General features: G+C 42.6%; 1 protein-coding gene across 1 annotated transcript in view; it reads right to left on the bottom strand.

The window, feature by feature from the left end:
- Nucleotides 1-17,853, bottom strand: part of rnf13 (ring finger protein 13) — a 264,854-nt gene that overhangs the window by 86,898 nt on the left and 160,103 nt on the right. Inside the window, exon 6 of the mRNA XM_087993332.1 lies at nt 10,916-11,006. Within this exon, the coding sequence (XP_087849458.1) occupies nt 10,916-11,006 (91 nt within the window). The remainder of the gene's footprint in view (nt 1-10,915; nt 11,007-17,853) is intronic.

Genomic DNA, 17,853 nt, shown 5'->3' with positions numbered 1-17,853 from the left:
GGGGAAGAGAGAGAGGGAAGAGAGAGAGGGAAGAGAGAGAGGGGGAGAGAGAGAGGGGGAGAGAGAGAGGGGGAGAGAGAGAGGGGGAGAGAGAGAGGGGGAGAGAGAGAGGGGAGAGAGAGAGGGGGAGAGAGAGAGGGGGAGAGAGAGAGGGGGAGAGAGAGAGGGGAAGAGAGAGAGGGGAAGAGAGAGAGGGGAAGAGAGAGAGGGGAAGAGAGAGAGGGAAGAGAGAGAGGGAAGAGAGAGAGGGGAAGAGAGAGAGGGGGAGAGAGAGAGGGAAGAGAGAGAGGGGGAGAGAGAGAGGGGGAGAGAGAGAGGGGGGAGAGAGAGGGGGAGAGAGAGGGGGAGAGAGAGAGGGGGAGAGAGAGAGGGGGAGAGAGAGAGGGGGAGAGAGAGAGGGGGAGAGAGAGAGGGGGAGAGAGAGAGGGGGAGAGAGAGAGGGGGAGAGAGAGAGGGGGAGAGAGAGAGGGGGAGAGAGAGAGGGGGAGAGAGAGAGGGGGAGAGAGAGAGGGGGAGAGAGAGAGGGGGAGAGAGAGAGGGGGAGAGAGAGAGGGGGAGAGAGAGAGGGGGAGAGAGAGAGGGGGAGAGAGAGAGGGGGAGAGAGAGAGGGGGAGAGAGAGAGGGGGAGAGAGAGAGGGGGAGAGAGAGAGAGGGGGAGAGAGAGAGGGGAGAGAAGAGGGGGAGAGAGGGGGAGAAAGAGGGGGAGAAAGAGGGGAGAAGAGAGAGAGAAAAGAGAGAGAGAAAAAAGGGAGAAAAGAGAGAGAAAAGGAGAAAAAAAGAGAGAGAGAGAAAAGGGAGAGATGTATCATTTAAAAAAATGAAGAATCTGTATAAAGTGGCCAAGAGCACTGGGAAATCAGAAGACTGGGAAGATTACAAAAACAAACAGAGGAAGAGGATAACAAAGAGAGAAGTAAGGAAGGCGAGGATCAAATATAATGGTAAGCTAGCCAGTAATATTAAAAAATGATAATAAAAGTTTCTTTCAATACATAAGAATCAAATTGGAGGCAAAAGTAGAAATTGGGCCTCTCTAAATTGATATAGGAAGGCTAGTAATGTGAGATAAGGAAATAGCTGAGGAACTTAATACTTTGTGTCAGTCTTCACAGTGGAATCCATGAGTAATATTAGATTAGATTCCCTACAGTGTGGAAACAGGCCCAACAAGTCCACACCTACCCTCCGAAGAGTAACCCACCCAGACCCATTCCCCTCTGACTAATGCACTGACCTGCACATCTTTGGACTGTGGGAGGAAACCAGAGTACCCGGAAGAAACCCACGCAGACACAGGAAGAATGTGCAAACTCCACACAGTCACCAGAGGCTGGAATCAAACCTGGGAACCTGGTGCTGTGAGGCAGCAGTACTAACCACTGAGTAATCATGCTGCCCCAACACTATCCCAACAGTTAAGGAGAGTCAAGGGACAGAGTTCAGTATGGTAGCCATTACAAAGAGAAAGTGCTAGAAAAGCTAAAAAGGTCTAAAAATTGATAAATCTCCTGGCCCCAATGGGCTACGTCCTAGAGTTCTGAGGGAGGTGGTTGAAGAAATAGCGGAACTGTTGGTTGAGATCTTTCAAAAATCACTGGAGTCAGGGAAAGTCCCAGATGATTGGAAAATTGCCCCTGTAACCACTTTGTTCAAGAAAGGATCAAGACAAAAGATGGAAAATTATAAGCCGATTAGCCTAACTTTGATTGTAGATAAAATTCTAGAATCCATTGTTAAGGATGAGATTTCTAAATTCTTAGAAGTGCAGGGTCGGATTAGAACAAGTCAGCACGGATTTACTAAGATTCTGGATTAGTGGTGCTGGAAAAGCACAGCAGTTCAGACAGCATCCGAGGAGCAGTAAAAGGATGCTGTCTGAACTGCTGTGCTTTTCCAGTACTACTAATCCAGAATCTTAGTAAATCCATGCTGACTCGTTCTAATCTGACCCTGCACTTCCAAGAATTTAGAAAATCTCATCCTTAACAATGGATTCTAGAATTTTAGCTACAATCAAAGTTAGGCTAATTGGCTTATAATTTTCCATCTTTTGTCTTGATCCTTTCTTGAAGGAAGTGGTTACAACAGCAATTTTCCAATCATCTGGGACTTTCCCTGACTCATGATTTTTGAAAGATCACAACCAAGAAATAGCCTCCGCTATTTCTTCAACCATCTCCTTCAGAACTCTAGGACGTAGCCCATTGGGGCCAGGAGATTTATCAATTTTTAGACCTTTTAGATTTACTAAGAGGAGGTCGTGTCTGACAAACCTGTTAGAATTCTTTGAAGAGGTAACACGTAGATTAGACCAGGGAAACCCAGTGGATGTTATCTACCTAGCTTTCCAAAAGGCCTTTAATTAGGTGCCTCACAGGAGGCTGCTGAGGAAGGAGAGTTCGAGGTGAGCTACTGGCATGGATTGAGGATTGGCTGTCTGCCAGAAGGCAGAGAGTTGGATAAAAGGTTCTTTTTTGGAATGGCAGCTAGTGACAAGTGGTATCCACAAGGTTCAGTGTTAGGGCCGCAGCTGTTCAGTTTATATGTTAATGATCAGGATGAAGGGACTGGGGGCATTCTGGTGAAGTTCACCAATAATACGAAGTGAGGCAGACAGGCAGGTAGTTCTGAGGTGGTGGGGAGGCTGCAGAGATTTAGCCAGTTTAAGAGTGGCCCAAGAAATGGCTGATGAAATTCAATGTGAGCAAATGCGAGGTCTTGCACTTTGGAAAAAAGACAGGCATGGACAACTTTCTAAGCGGTGAGAAAATTCATAAAGCCAAAGTACAAAGGGATCTATGAGTGCTAAGCAAAAGTGAGGACTGCAGATGCTGGAAATCAGAGTCTAGATTAGAGTGGTGCTGGAAACGCACAGCAGATCAGGCAGCATCTGAGAAGCAGGAAAATCGATGTTTCGAGCAAAAGCCCTTCATCAGGAATAAGGAGTGCTAAAGGTTGACTTACAAGTTGAGTCAGTGGTTAAGAAAGCAAATGCAATGTCATTTACTTCAAGAGGGTTGGAATGTGCTACTGAGACTCTATAAAGCTCTAGTTAGGCCCCATTTACAATAGTGTGTCCAATTCTGGGCCCACACTTCTGGAAGGACATACTGGCAGTGGAGTGTGTCTAGCAGAGATTCACACAGATGATCCCTGGAATGGTCGGCCTAACATACGATAAATGGCTGAGGATCCTGGGATTGTATTCATTAGAGTTTAGAAGGTTAAGGGGAGATCGAATAGAAACTTACAAGATAATGCATGGCTTAGAAAGGGTGGACACTGGGAGTTCGTTTCCATTAGGAGAGTATACTAGGACCCGTGGGCACACCCTTAGAACTAGAGGGGGTCAATTTAGAACAGAAACGAGGAGACACTTCTTCAGCCAGAGTGTGGTGGGCCTGTGGAATTCATTGTCATGGAGCGCAGTGGAGGCCAGGACGTTAAACGTCTTCAAAGCAGAGATTGATAAATTCTTGATCTCACAAGGAATTAAGGGATACGGGGAGAGTGTGGGTAAGTGGCATTGAAATGCCCACCAGCCCTGCTTGAATGGCGGAGTGGATTCGATGGGCCAAACGACCTTACATCCACTCCTATGTCTTATGGTCTTACAAGTACATGGCAATGTCATCCTGAAGAAGAGTGAATCTAACCATCTCCCCTTGGCAGTCAATAGCATTACTGTCAACAAATTCCTACTCTCAATACCCCCAGAGGTTGGAGTGGCCATGATTTTACCACCAACTAGACACTGAACTGGACTAGGAAGGTAAATACTGCAACTATAAGATCAAGTCAAATGAGGTGCGCCGCAGTAGCTAAATTACCTCCTCCAAAGCCTGTCTACCATCTACAAGCCGCAACTCGTGTGTTGTGGAATACTTTACAATTGCCTGGATAAGTGCCGTTCCAACAACAGACAAGGGTTTGATACCATGAAAGACAAAACAATCCATTTGCTTTACCCTTTTCACTAACTTTAGCAGCTACGCAGTGAGATCAGTGTGTATCATCTACAAGAATGTAGCTGTGAAGACTGTTCAGGCAAAAGTGAGGACGGCAGATGCTGGAAACCAGACTTTAGATCAGAGTGGTGCTGGAAAAGCACAGCAGGTCAGGCAGCATCAGAGGAGCAGGAAAATCGACATTTCAGGCAAAAGCCCTTCTTCAGGAATACTTGAAGGGCTTTTGCCCGAAACGTCGATTTTCCTGCTCCTTGGATGCTGCCTGACCTGCTGTGCTTTTCCAGCGCCACTCTGATCTAAAAACTGTTCAGACGACAGCTCTTAAGCACCTTGAGGGTAATTTGGTACCTGCAGTAAATGCTGGCCTATCCAGTGACTCCCATATACCCGGAACAAATACTAAAGAAATCTCATTGTCATATAATCCTCCTTGAATAAAGAGGGAACTCAACAAAACAATTCTAAACAAAATAAAATGCAACATGCATTTGGTTAAAATGACCAAAGCTCTATATTGCAACTGCCGTTTCTGAATCTGTAGTCAAATCTAGACACAAGGATTTTAAAAGACGGAACAATATTTTCTGGGATTTCCTCAGTCTGTGGAACAATGAATGGGGGTGAATGTATGATCTTTCTGAAGGAGAAGGCACGGACTGTATTTTCCAAAGTTATTCTTTATGAATATTTAGCTCACGGCAGAACAAGTATTCCACTCAATGTGAAAGGTGCCTTCCCCTTTCCATTTACCTATGAGATAGAAATAATTGATATTTATGATTTAATATTAAAGTTCCTTGAGAAAAAGTTTGGGTGTTCTTGATAGTCAGTCCCCAGTTGTGAAAGTCTCCTCCGATTAGATTAGATTCCCTACAGTGTGGAAACAGGCCCTTCAGCCCAACAAGTCCACACCGACTCTCCAAAGAGTAACCCACCCAGACCCATTTTCCCTCTGACTAATGCACCTAACACTATGGACAATTTAGCATGGCCAATTCACCTAACCTGCACATCTCTGGATTGTGGGAGGAAACCAGAGCACCCGGAGGAGAGCCACGCAGACACAGGAAGAATGTGCAAGCTCCACACAGACAGTTGCCCGAAGTTGGATTAGAACCTGGGCCCTTGTGCTGTGAGGCAGCAGTGCTAACCACTATGCCGCCATGCTTTGACATGATAAATCTAGCTGCAAGGATAATATTAGCTGTCATCTTCCGCCCTCGTTGCTCTTCTATTCCCCACCTCCCCATGTTTACTTAAAAAAAATTTTGTTTGAAGTAGGTTTTGGGGAGACTTTCAGACTGAGCACATGGCAGCAAGAAACTTTCATGCTTTGTGTACTGGCTGTTTTAAAGTCATTTCACGTGATCATAGATACGGATTTATTAAATATATTCCATTAGTTTTAAGATCCTTCAAAAGATTAACAACAAATTTAAATGCTGGATAAAAATGAACTAGCAGCTGCTATGCAGTCTATAAACAATAAACTATTCTGATCAATTGTACTCATTTTATTTAGACTCACTAGGGGATGCACAGCTAATTAATCTTCTGTAAACACAGTCTTCAATTTGTGTCTAGATGTAAAAAATGTATAACCACTAATCCTTCAGCCGTGTAACACTTCACCTTGATTATCTTTCAGGGCTGGCAGCCTTATCTAACAATATGATTTGGATGCGAACACAGGAGGTATACAGAGGAACCTCGAATATCCGAACCAGACGGGTAGGCATTATTTTGTTCGGATAATTAATTGATTCTTCAGTTAATTGATTCAATGCCTCTCCTCAGGGAGTCAGAATTTTCTAAAGTTTCCTTTTTCCTCACTCTATATCTCCATCTCAGAGTTCGCTTCTGAGCAGACACATACTTATGTGTAAGGGACCTGCAGCATTGCTAAAGCCTCCCGCCCCATCCCCCATTAGTTCTGTGGGATTGACACAGCGAGCAATTGCTAAGTCCCCCACCCCGTTCACTACACCGCGTGCGAGCCCCTGCCCCACTGTGCACACCGCCCCAACCCCTCCCGTGCCCCCACCTCCCATCTGACCCAGCCACCATGTTCCCGTCTACCCCCACCTTTGTGGGGGAAGTCTCAAAATAGCACGCGAGCGCTCACACACACAAACCCCTTTTGACTCCAACTTTTTGTCAAGTTCTACCTCTGCCCTGTACAGGACAATGCTGGAGAGATTATCTGGGGAAGGGGGGTTTAGGGTGCACCCCTGTGTAGAACTCCACGGAAAGTGTGGGGGGGGGGGGGGGGCAGCGGCGGTGAGCGACGGAGAGAGGACAGTCAGTCATTTGGAGATGGTGCCTGGGCTCCCATCGATGTCTAGGACTGTACTCAGCAACATTTCATTAAGCAGAGTTCATTTTTAATCTTTGTAAATAAAAGACATGATGAGTATTGAAACACCTCTTTGATATAATGATTCTATCAGGACCTTGAGAACTTCTTCGGATAATGCGAAATCCAGATAATCGAGTTTTCTCTGTAGTTAGTAAAGTTTGCAGATGACACCAAAATTGGAGGTGTAGTGGAGAGCGAAGGTTACCTCAGGGTACAACAGGTTCTTGATCAGATCGACCAATGGGCTGAGGAGTGGTAGTTGGGAGCATAATTTAGATAAATGTGTGGTGCTGCATTTTGGAAAAGGAAATCAGAGCAGTTCTTATACTTAATGGTAAGGTCCTGTGGCATGTTGTTGAACAAAGAGACCTTGGAGTGCACATTCACAATTCCTTTAAAGTAGAGGTGCAGGTACATAGGATAGTGAAGCGGCATTTGGTATGCTTTCCTTTATTGGTCAGAACATTGAGTACAGGAGTTGGGAGGTCATGTTGCAGCTGTACAGGACATTGTTAGGCCACTTTTGGAATATTGGTTGCAGTTCTGGTTTCCTTCCTATTAGAAAGATGTTGTGAAACGTGAAAGGGTTCAGAAAAGACTTACAATGATGTTGCCAGGGTTTGAGGATTTGAGCTACAGGGAGAGGGTGAATCAATAGACAATAGGTGCAGGATTAGGCCATTTAGCCCTTCGAGCCAGCACCACCATTCATTATGATCATGGCTGATCATCCACAACCAGTATCCTGTTCCTGCCTTCTCCCCATAATCCTTGATTTCACTATCTTTAAGAGCTCTATCCATCTCTTTCTTGAAAGAATCCAGAGACTTGTCCTCCACTGCCCTCTGGGACAGAGCATTTCGTATATCCACCACTCTCTGGGTGAAGACATTTCTCCTCAACTCTGTTCTAAATGGCCTACCCCTTACCTTTAAGATGTGTCCTCTGATTCTGGACTTTCCCATCAGCGGAAACATGCTTCTTGCCTCCAGAGTGTCCAATAATCTTATACGTCTCAATCAGATCCCCTCTCATCCTTCTAAACTCAAGCGTATACAAGCCCAGTCACTCCAAGCTTTCAACATATAATAGTCCCGCCATTCCAGGAATTGACCTCGTGAACCTACGTTGCACTCCCTTAATAGTCAGAATGTCCTTCCTCAAATTTGGAGACCAAAACTGCACACAATACTCCAGGTGTGGTCTCACCAAGGCCCTGTACAACTGCAGAAAGACCTCTTTGCTCCTATACTCAATTCCTCTTGTTATGAAGGCCAGCATGCCATTAGCTTTCTTCACTACCTGCTGTACCTGCTTCTTGCTTTCATTGACTGACATAAAAGAACACCAACATCTTGTTGTACTTCCCCTTTGCCTAACTGGACTCCATTTAGATAATAATCTGCCTTCCTGTTCTTGCCACCAAAGTGGATATCCACACATTTATCCACATTAAACTGCATCTGCCCATTCACCTGGCCTGTCCAAGTCACCCTGTATTCTCAATATCCTCCTCACATTACACCCTGCTACCTAGCTTTGTGTCATCAGCAAACCTGGGCGGCACGGTGGCACAGTGGTTAGCACTGCTGCCTCACAGCGCCTGAGACCCGGGTTCAATTCCCGCCTCAGGCGACTGACTGTGTGGAGTTTGCACGTTCTCCCCGTGTCTGCGTGGGTTTCCTCCGGGTGCTCCGGTTTCCTCCCACAGTCCAAAGATGTGCAGGTCAGGTAAATTGCCCGTAGTGTTAGGTAAGGGGTAAATGCAGGGGTATGGGTGGGTTGTGCTTCGGCGGGGCGGTGTGGACTTGTTGGGCCGAAGGGCCTGTTTCCACACTAAGTAATCTAATCTAATCTAATCTACTTGTAATGCCTTCATCTACATCATTGATGTGTATTGGAAACAGCTGCTGTCCCTCGTACCGAACCTTGTGGTACCCCACTGGTCACCACCTGCCATTCCGAAAGGGACCCATTTATCACTACTCTTTACTTCCTGTCAGTCAGCCAACTTTTAATCCAAGTCAGTACCTTGCCCCTAATACCATGTGCCCTAATTTTGCACACTAATCTCTTTTGTGGGACCTTAAAGGCTTTCTGAAAGCCCAGGTACACTGGCTCTCCCTTGTCCATCTTCATAGCTACATCCTCAAAACATTCCAGAATATCAGTCAAACACTATTTCCCCTTCATAAATCCATACTGACTCTGACCTGTCCTGTTACTGTTATCCAAATGAGTCATGATTTCATCTTTTATAATTGACTCCTGCATCTTTCCCACCACTGACGTCAGGCTAACCGGTCTATATTTCCCTGTTTTCTCTCTCCCTCCCTTCTTGAAAAGTGGGACAACATTAGCTGGGACTGTTTGCCCTGGAGCGTCAGAGGCTGAGGGATGACATTATAGAGGTTTATAAAATCATGTGGGGCACGGATAGGATACATAGACACAGTCTTTTCCCTGGGGTTGGGGAGTCCAGAACTAGAAGGCATAGGTTTAGGGTGAGAGGGGAAAGATATAAAAGGGATCCGAGGGACAACTTTTTCATGCAGAGGGTGGTACATGCATGTATGGAATAAGCTACCAGAGGAAGTGGTGGAGGCTGGTACAATTACAACATTTAAAAGGCATCTGGATGGGTATATGAATAGGAAGAGTTTAGAGGGTTCTGGGGCAAGTGCTGGCAAATGGGACTAGATGTGGTTCGGAAATCTGGTTAGCATGGATGAGCTAGACCGAAGAGTACGTTTCCATTCTGTACATCTCTATGATTCTAACTACACGAGAGCCACAATCTCTAACCAGATTCAACAATATAGTTACATGTAGCAAATGAAAAAATATATACTGCTATATAACCAATATTTTCCATCTATTATTTCCAAATAATTTGAATAGATAACAAAACTAATGCTATGTTTACTTTGGAGTTGAAACAAGGAAACCATCCACGTTCATTAACGATCACTGAACTAGGCTTTCAATGTCTATGCCACGGTTTCGATGTAGCTCATTAATTTCGGTCCTATTTCTCAAACTTCTTGAACACAAATCCTTAAGTCAGTTCTCAGAGCACCTGTCAAATTGAAATTCCTGTAGAATGTGATTCCACCTCCTTTGAAATTGTGCATTTCAGATCTTAATGATCCTCTGTGTGGAAAAACTGCAACTCATTTCTCATGTTTGTCTTACAAGAGATAGTGCAGTTTAAGCCTACATTAATTCACTACGCTTTAGAAGAATGGGCAGAGATTTAATTGATGTACACAAGATGCTAGAGAGGATTAGCAAAGTAGACATTCAGAAGATGGAACCCCACTATGGGCAATCGAGAATGAGAAGTCATATTTTTAGATGAAGGGGTAGCAGATTTAAAACAGATGAGGAGGAATTACTTTCTCAAAGGATTATGAATCTATAGTTCACTACTGAAGATTGCAGTGGAGACCAGAATACTGAATAAATTTAAGGAGACAGACAGATTTTAAATTAATAATGGGGTTAAAGAGTTATGAGGAGTGGGTAGGAAAGTGGTGTTGAGGCAGAGATGAGATCAGTCATGACTACATTAAATGGGACAGCATGCTCAAGGGGCTGGATAGTCTATTCTGCTCCTAGTTCTTATGTGTGCTCTTTTTGCAATTACTTTAAATCCATGACTGCTGGTTACCAACATGCTTGTTGAAAAAAATATTTTTGGGTCTCAAAATGCCTTATAACTTTGAATACTGTCTAATCTTTTTTGTTCATGGGATGGGAGCTTCATTGGCAAGACCAGTATTGCCTCAGGATAGTATTGGAAACAAAGGATGGGATGCTAAATGAGAGATATGACATTTCCACATCTATTCATCTCCATAATAGGAGTTTAACAAATTAGAACCATAACGTAGGACATCAACGTTGAAACAATGCTGGGGGAAAGGAGGCCGTAATGTGGTAATGCCAAGTTGGAGGTTAAAAGTCTACAGAGCGGCACGGTGGCACAGTGGTTAGCACTGCTGCCTCACAGCGTCAGAGACCTGGGTTCAATTCCTGCCTCAGGCAACTGTGTAGAGTTTGCACATTCTCCCAGTGTCTGCGTGGGTTTCCTCCGGGTGCTCCGGTTTCCTCCCACAGTCCAAAAATGTGCAGGTTAGGTGAATTGGCCATGATAAATTGCCCGTAGTGTTAGGTGAAGGGGTAAATGTAGGGGAATGGGTCTGGGTGGGTTGCGCTTCGGCGGATTGGTGTGGACTTGTTAGGCCGAAGGGCCTGTTTCCACACCAAGTAATCTAATCTAGATTGCAGTTTTGAGATCCTGTGAAAGAACATTAATACAGGAGACAAAACCATGTTTCTTTACTCCCATATGGTAAGGATGCAGAGGGATCACTATATAGGTCAGCAAAGTTAAAAGAAATAAGAGGATATCGATGGCAGTAAAGAAACATCACAGAAATGACCATTTCATAACTTTTCAAAAGGTATAAAATGAACTATTCGGAATGACTTTTTAAAAAAATTCATCTACTTTCAAGTCTCAGTTCAAAAGTTTCAGACAAAATTAGGGCCAAAGGACTGAGCAAAAATAAGTACTACTTACCCTCTTAAATAGCTAAATTCTTCCAGAAGATATTTAGCTGACGCTTCCCCAATAAACACAGATGGAATGGTGATTTGTTTGAAAATCTCAACTGTAAAACAGAATGATCATGAGAAAAATCAGTATCAGAAACAAATTTAAAGATGCATAAATATATTACATTATTTTATGCACTTTTGAACTTTTCAAAAGATCTTTTCAGGACTCCTTTCCGGCAATACACATTGTGAGATGACACTACGGCTCAGGAGTATTGGCAGACATGACAAACACCTTCTCAAATAGAAGTACCTCCTACCTGTGGGAAAAGTTTCATACACATCCAAGAAGTCCACCATCCTGAAATTTTAACCAATCAACTAATTTTTTTTTCAACATCTTAGCATTCAAGTGAACTTGGGAGGCAACTTGTGCTTCATGAGCAGTGACTCTATTGCCGAATAAGGTGACCCAAGTTCAAGTCACATTTGCTCCAGAGGTATGTTATAACACATCTGAACTGGTTGTTTAAAAATATATAACTGTTCTTATATTCCAAGATATAGATTGTTGCAAAAATATCAGTTATTTAATAAGCCTTTTCCTCGAAACTGCTATGATTAAGGCATTTTATTAAATACAGACATACAGACTACAACAGAATGCAAGTCGAGAGTGTGGTGCTGGAAAAGCACAGCATGTCAGGCAGCATCCGAGGAGCAGGAGAGTCAACATTTCAGGCATAGCCCTTTGTCAGGAATCCATGGTTAGTCAGTCGCTAGAGGGGTCCTGGAAGGCGGTGGGGGGGGGGGGGGGGGGGGGGTGTCCGGAGTGGTCCGAGTGAATTTGAGGTTGGGGTGAAAGGGGTTAGTGAAGTTGATGAACTGTTCAACCTCCTTGTGGGAACACGAGGTAGCGCCAATATAGTGATCGACATAGTGGAAGAACAGGTGGGGGTTGGTGCCGGTGTAGTTACAGTAGAATAACTGTTCCACGTACCCGACAAAGAGGCAGGCATAGCTGGGTCCCATGCGGGTTCCCATGGTATTCCCTTTAGTTTGCACGAAGTGAGGGATTGGAAGGAGAGGTTGTTAAGGGTGAGGACCAGTTCAGCCAAGTGAATGAAGGTGTCAGTGGAAGGGTGATGGTTGGGACAGCGGTAGAGGAAGAAATGGAGGTTTTGGAGGCCTTCGTCATGGCGGATGGATGTGTACAGGGACTGGATGTCCATAGTGAAGATGAGGTGTTGGGGGTTGGGGAAACAAAAGTCTTGGAAGAAGAGGTGAAGGGAGTGGGTGGTGTCCTGAACATAGGTGGGGAGTTCCTGGATTAAAGGGGGACAAGACGGTGTCAAGGTACACAGAGATGAGTTCAGTGATGAAGGGTTTATGCCCAAATGTTGATTCTCCTGCTCCTCAGATGCTGCCTGACCTGCTAGGCTTTTCCAGCATCACACTCAGCTGATCTCCAGCATTTGCAGTCCTCACATTCTCCCTGTAGTGGAGCATAAGTCTGGATTAATTTTTCTAAAACTTGTACCTGATCATGTTGAATTGATAATATATCCTGCTACTTTAATTATTAAAAAAGCCATCTACATTCTGATAACTGCAGCATTGCATCAGGAGTGTTACGTAGATACCATAACATAATTCAGTTATAGAACTGAATCACAGAATGCACACCCCTAAGGGTCTCATAACAGTGGTTGACTTTATGAAACATTCCAAAGGTCAATCCATTGAGTTATGAAATTATTTGGATGAACATAAAATAGACAGCATATCACTTCGCTGACAGAAGTATTGTGTTTATATAAATCTTTTTAAAAATTCCAGTAGAGCTAAGTGGTGTCTGTCACCTGGTGACTTCAATGATTGCCATATGAGTTTCAGAGTTCACATTAGTACTGCTGTTACTGCTAGAGATGGGTTCACCACGTACCTTCTCGACAAGGTCCTATTTGAGGGGGACTGGAAATAGCAGAACTCTGCAGAACCATTGAAAACTTTAACACTGCTACATAAGGGACCTGAGCAACAAAAGGTTATTAGTGTTTGGGGAGATTAAAGACTGAAAGTTGATGTAGAGCGGTATGGTTTGACCTGGAAAGTAAGCCATTCAAAGAGGACACAATAAGTAGTACAGAAAAATTACCAAGTCAATGCCCACAGCTTTAAAAAGTCTAATTTATAATAGCTACTGCTGTCATGGCCAAGTTAACCATTGGTAGTGGCTAATTCAGTTACCACTCCAAGTTATTTCACACAATTGTGTTATCAATAGAATGTGTTAAGACGAAGTGTGAAATATTTCTTTGTATTGCATTGGTGAGAATAATCTCAGTTTCCATGATCCCCCACACAAAAAAAAATCTGATTCTGCATTCCCAGGCTCAATTCAAGAATTGGTGCCATGTGCCACCTTACTTCAACCCACAATCCCAGAGTGATCAGGATCATGCAATTCTCCTCCTGCTTCCTGCATCAATCCACTGCAGTTATTTTTCAAATCAAAAAAGTTATTTGCAGTTTGTCAAAATAATTCCTCCTCCTCAAATATTTCACGTAATTTTAAAAATTTAACTTTACTCATGGGATGTGGGTGCAGCTGGCTGGACCAGCATTTATTGCCCGTCCCTAGTCACCCTTGGGAAGGTGGTGATGAACAGCTTTCTTGAACACGTGCTTTAGGTAAACCCAAAATGTCCATAGGAAGGAAAACCCAAGATTTTTACCCAGCGACAGTGAAAGAATAGCAATATATTTCAAAGTCAACTTGGCATGGGGCTTGGAGGGGAAATTGCAGGTGGTAATGCTCCTCAAAAATAATATGTACATCTGTTCCAAAGGTCAAAGATTAATTAGACCACACAAGCACTTTTGCCAGGATATAATGGCATGGATTCATTATACAAGGATTTAAATTACATCTTAAGATAGTTCTTCAAACTTAACTGCATTAAGCACAAGATGCCGGTAATGAGGCAAACTCTTTAAAAAAAATCAGTTTTGAATTTCACAAAACAATTGTCCAATTTGAACATTAACAAAGAAAATTTCTGGTTCTGCATCCAGCTCCACTGACAATTCAGTTTGTCACAATGCTTCTAGGTTAGGGATGAGAAGAATACAGAAATGCAATATCTGAAAGTCGATCAGGATTGAGTTCAGCTGATGTTAAGTGATATTGCATACTCTGTCAAAATTTACTACAGCAGTTCAGGCAGCATCTGAGGAGCAGGAAAATCGATGTTTCGGGCAAAAGCCCTTCATCAGGGATAGAGGCAGGGTCCTGCAGAGTGGCTTATGGAGAGAGGAGGAAATCTTCAAGGCAGGCATCCTTGCAAGAGGATTTGCAGTAGGGTTAAAATCAACTAGGTAAAAACAAGGAGGTCGACGTTGGGCTTGAGATTGTCAGGCTCTCAATGTGGAATCCAAAACAACATATTGCAGATGTGGAAACTAAAATGCTGGAGAAATTCAACAGGTTTGATGGCTTCTGCGGAGAGAGAAATGGTTAACATGGTGTCCAGGACAACTCAGCTTCTTCTAAAATGTTGCTTCCAGGCCTGAGTTTCTCCAGCATTGTGCTTGCTTTCAGACTATCCACTGGATTTATCAGCCCTCCTGCCTCTCAGCCTAGTCCAGAGTTTTGTTGTGTTGGAAGAATAAGGAGATTAGAGATGAACCCAAATGACTTTATAGTTATTGTTTATGTTCCATCCAAAAACTAAAAGGCAACTCATCTGTCGGAAGCTAAAGACATTAAATAGCAAAGAAAATTAAGAGCAGTTTGAAGGAAAAAAGCCAAATGGACAAATATTTCAAATTTCATCCCCATGATGCTCTGTCCAATACAGACGATACATTCTCTCTCAGCACAGATAACGCAAGTGCGGATTCCGATTGTTAGGTGCATTTCGAAATGTCAACCATAGCTGAAACCAAGATTCATTTGATTAATAAATCATATGATCAGATCATTTAAAAATTCATCTAAACTTACAGGACTGAAATAGATAAATTTATTGGTCACTTAAAATAGAAGGTTACACACAAAAGAGCGGTATTGATACAATGCAACATGCGTCCTTCTTTAAATAAGTTGGTGAATTATCTGGACACGTAGTCTGTATTAACCTGCATTTAGTTAGCATTGTTGAAATCCCAAAAAGGGGGGAGAAAGAGTTCAAATAATTAAGGTTGAATTATACTGGCATTCATGTACTGTGCCCATTGTTTCTCATATTCTTATCATCAAGGAACTGGAAATTTGTGGTAAGATAAAGTAAAACTTTCTCACTGCCAGTTGGATATTAAATATAGTCCCCTGTCCAAGTAATTAACTTTCAGGATGGCTTTTCACTTCTGCTCCAATTTATGAAGCAGAGCAACAGTATCTAATTTTTGCTAAATACAGACATGTATTGAGATGTATAATGTGAAGGAATCAAGAAAGGAACAAGGTATAACAGCAACTGAAACAGCTCTCCTGAAGATAAGGGCAGGGTTGATGATCATCCCTGAATTTTGCAAGCACATGAAAAAGTAGGTCAAGGATTACTCCACAATCTAGTCAATAGAGAATGCTATTGCTAAAAGGAACCGTCAGGGTGGGCCGATGGGAGGCATGGATCTAAAGAGGGAGTCATGGAGGGAATGGTCTCTGCGGAACGCAGATAGAGGTGGGGAGGGAAATATCTTTGGTAGTGGCATCTGATTGTAGGTGGCAAAAATGGCGGAGGATAATGTGCTGTATTTGGAGATGAATGGGGACGATGAGGCTTTTGTAGGGGGGAGGAAGAGAAGGAATCCATTAAACAATGAAATCTGCCATAAATATCCTTCATGTGAACTGCTTCTTTGCCTCTTCTATTGACTGTCATTAGCTTCCTTAGATGAGTACATTCTGATGCCTTTAGCTTTTGGAAGAAGTGTAAGCAATAAGTCATTTGGATAAATTTTAATCTACTCACTCCTCCATCCTCACCAATGTGGTTGACTGTTATCTGCCTTCTGAAATGTTTAAGCAAGCTGCTTAATTCAAGGCCAGTTACAGATGGCTTTACCAACAATCAAATGTCAAGAAAAATAGTTTTGTACCCAAAATCATTAAATGTGGAGAACAGGCACTGCTCTATAATTACTATGAACATTTTTCTCTGGAAGGAAAACTTTATACCTCAAGAAAATGTTCAATAAAAACAAACAAACAAAGTCATTTCATACATACAACAGCTAGTACTGTGATTGCAACAAATATTGAGCAATTTCCTGGTTAGGAATTGTTTTCACTCTGACCAAATTGCAGATCCTGGTGTCCTGCATCTACCAGACTCTCAGTGCGACTTTACAGCTGACAAGCTTTGGGAGAAGCATTGTGCACAGTGCAAACCACTCTACATTGCCATTGTAGACCTTGAAAAAACATTTGATCGTCAGCAGAGATTGATTCTTAACATTGCTTCAGAAAATAGGTTGCTCCTGGGTGCTATTTCTTCTTTTCATGCGATGTAAAGTTCCATCACTTACAACAAAGCAAAGCTCTTTCAAGACCAACAGATGGGTAAAGCAAGACTGTGTACTGGTGCCACCTCTGGCATATTTTACTCCCTGCTGCTATAGCAAGCTTTTGGCAAATCAAATGACAATGTAAATACGTGTGCTAAAGAGGACAACAAACTGTTCAAAATAATGTGTTAAGAACAAAATGCATAATGTCATAGTCCATCAGTTCCTGTTTGCGATGAGACAGCATTGACATCCCACACAGAAGTTCATTTGCAGCTAATAGATTGGTTGTTTGAGGCTGCAAAAAATTTGGACTGACAATTAGCATCTGGAAAACCAAGGTTACGTACCATAACATGGAGACTCCATCTACCATGAACATTGAAAAACACTGCAGATCATTCACATAATTTGCATCAATTACCAATATGATATAAAGGTTAATATATATTCACTTGATTTTTCAATTTTAAAATAGAGACAGAGGGGCTTTGCTTAGATCTGTGAAGGTGTACTTTTAAGGGTCAGAAAGTCATTTGAAAATTTGAAAGTGTACAATTTCCAGGAAGGTATATGACTTTTGTCAAGTGCCTGGCAAGACAACTGTAATGTTAATGGATAGGATGTTTATACTGAGAATTTACAAACAGACAAAAGGCCATTAGTTTAGCTTCCGTTCAGAAGAATGAGGAATTCAATTCAGGGGAACCAGTTAGTCTAATAGAAGTATCTTTTGGTTAGTGGAGTCTCAGTGTTGAGAGCACATTGAAGTGTTCCAGCTATCTCAACGGACAAGTGTTTTAATCCATCAGAAAAGATCCATGTCCACATATGTGGAAAGAACTTGTAAAACATCCTCAATGCTCCAAGGGAAATAAACTGGGATAAAGTCTGTTAATGTAAGAAAAAACTTGAGTTGAAACGGGAGTAATATTTCTCTAGAATTGATTTTTTGAAAACAGGCGGACACATATGATCTTACAATTTTAACACAAATAGCAAAACCTAACCATATTATAAATGAGAAAGCCCACTTTGTTTTCTTATACGTAATAAATTTGTGCTCTATTGTTACGGAATATCTGCAGCCTTGTGTGTGATTATACTTCAGGGAGTAACCACCATGGTAATCAACTGCAAACAAAATACTGATTTGTAAAGCCAGGTTTCCTTTAAAGATCTTTCTTACCAATTATTAATATAAACTGGGATCAAAACTCCAATAACCTGGTGCCAACTACAGAAATTCTTGTATATGGCAGTTTCTGCTGTAACTACCTGGGTAGATTCACTGACACCAATCCCATTGGTATCAATCTCTTACTGATGACATATGGAGAAGGATGCCCATAAGGGCAGAAGTACAGCCAAATCTTGATAAGTATTAGGTAATAAGCTCCATCAAAGATGCACAATTTTCTAAAGCAAGACATTAAGCTCAACTCA

This window comes from Chiloscyllium plagiosum, unplaced genomic scaffold (assembly GCF_037043375.1).
Source record: "Chiloscyllium plagiosum isolate Xiang-an unplaced genomic scaffold, Cpla_swu_hap1 HiC_scaffold_13, whole genome shotgun sequence".
In the NCBI taxonomy this organism is placed as follows: Eukaryota; Metazoa; Chordata; class Chondrichthyes; order Orectolobiformes; family Hemiscylliidae; genus Chiloscyllium; species Chiloscyllium plagiosum.
This window is presented reverse-complemented; position numbering and strand designations above follow the sequence as displayed.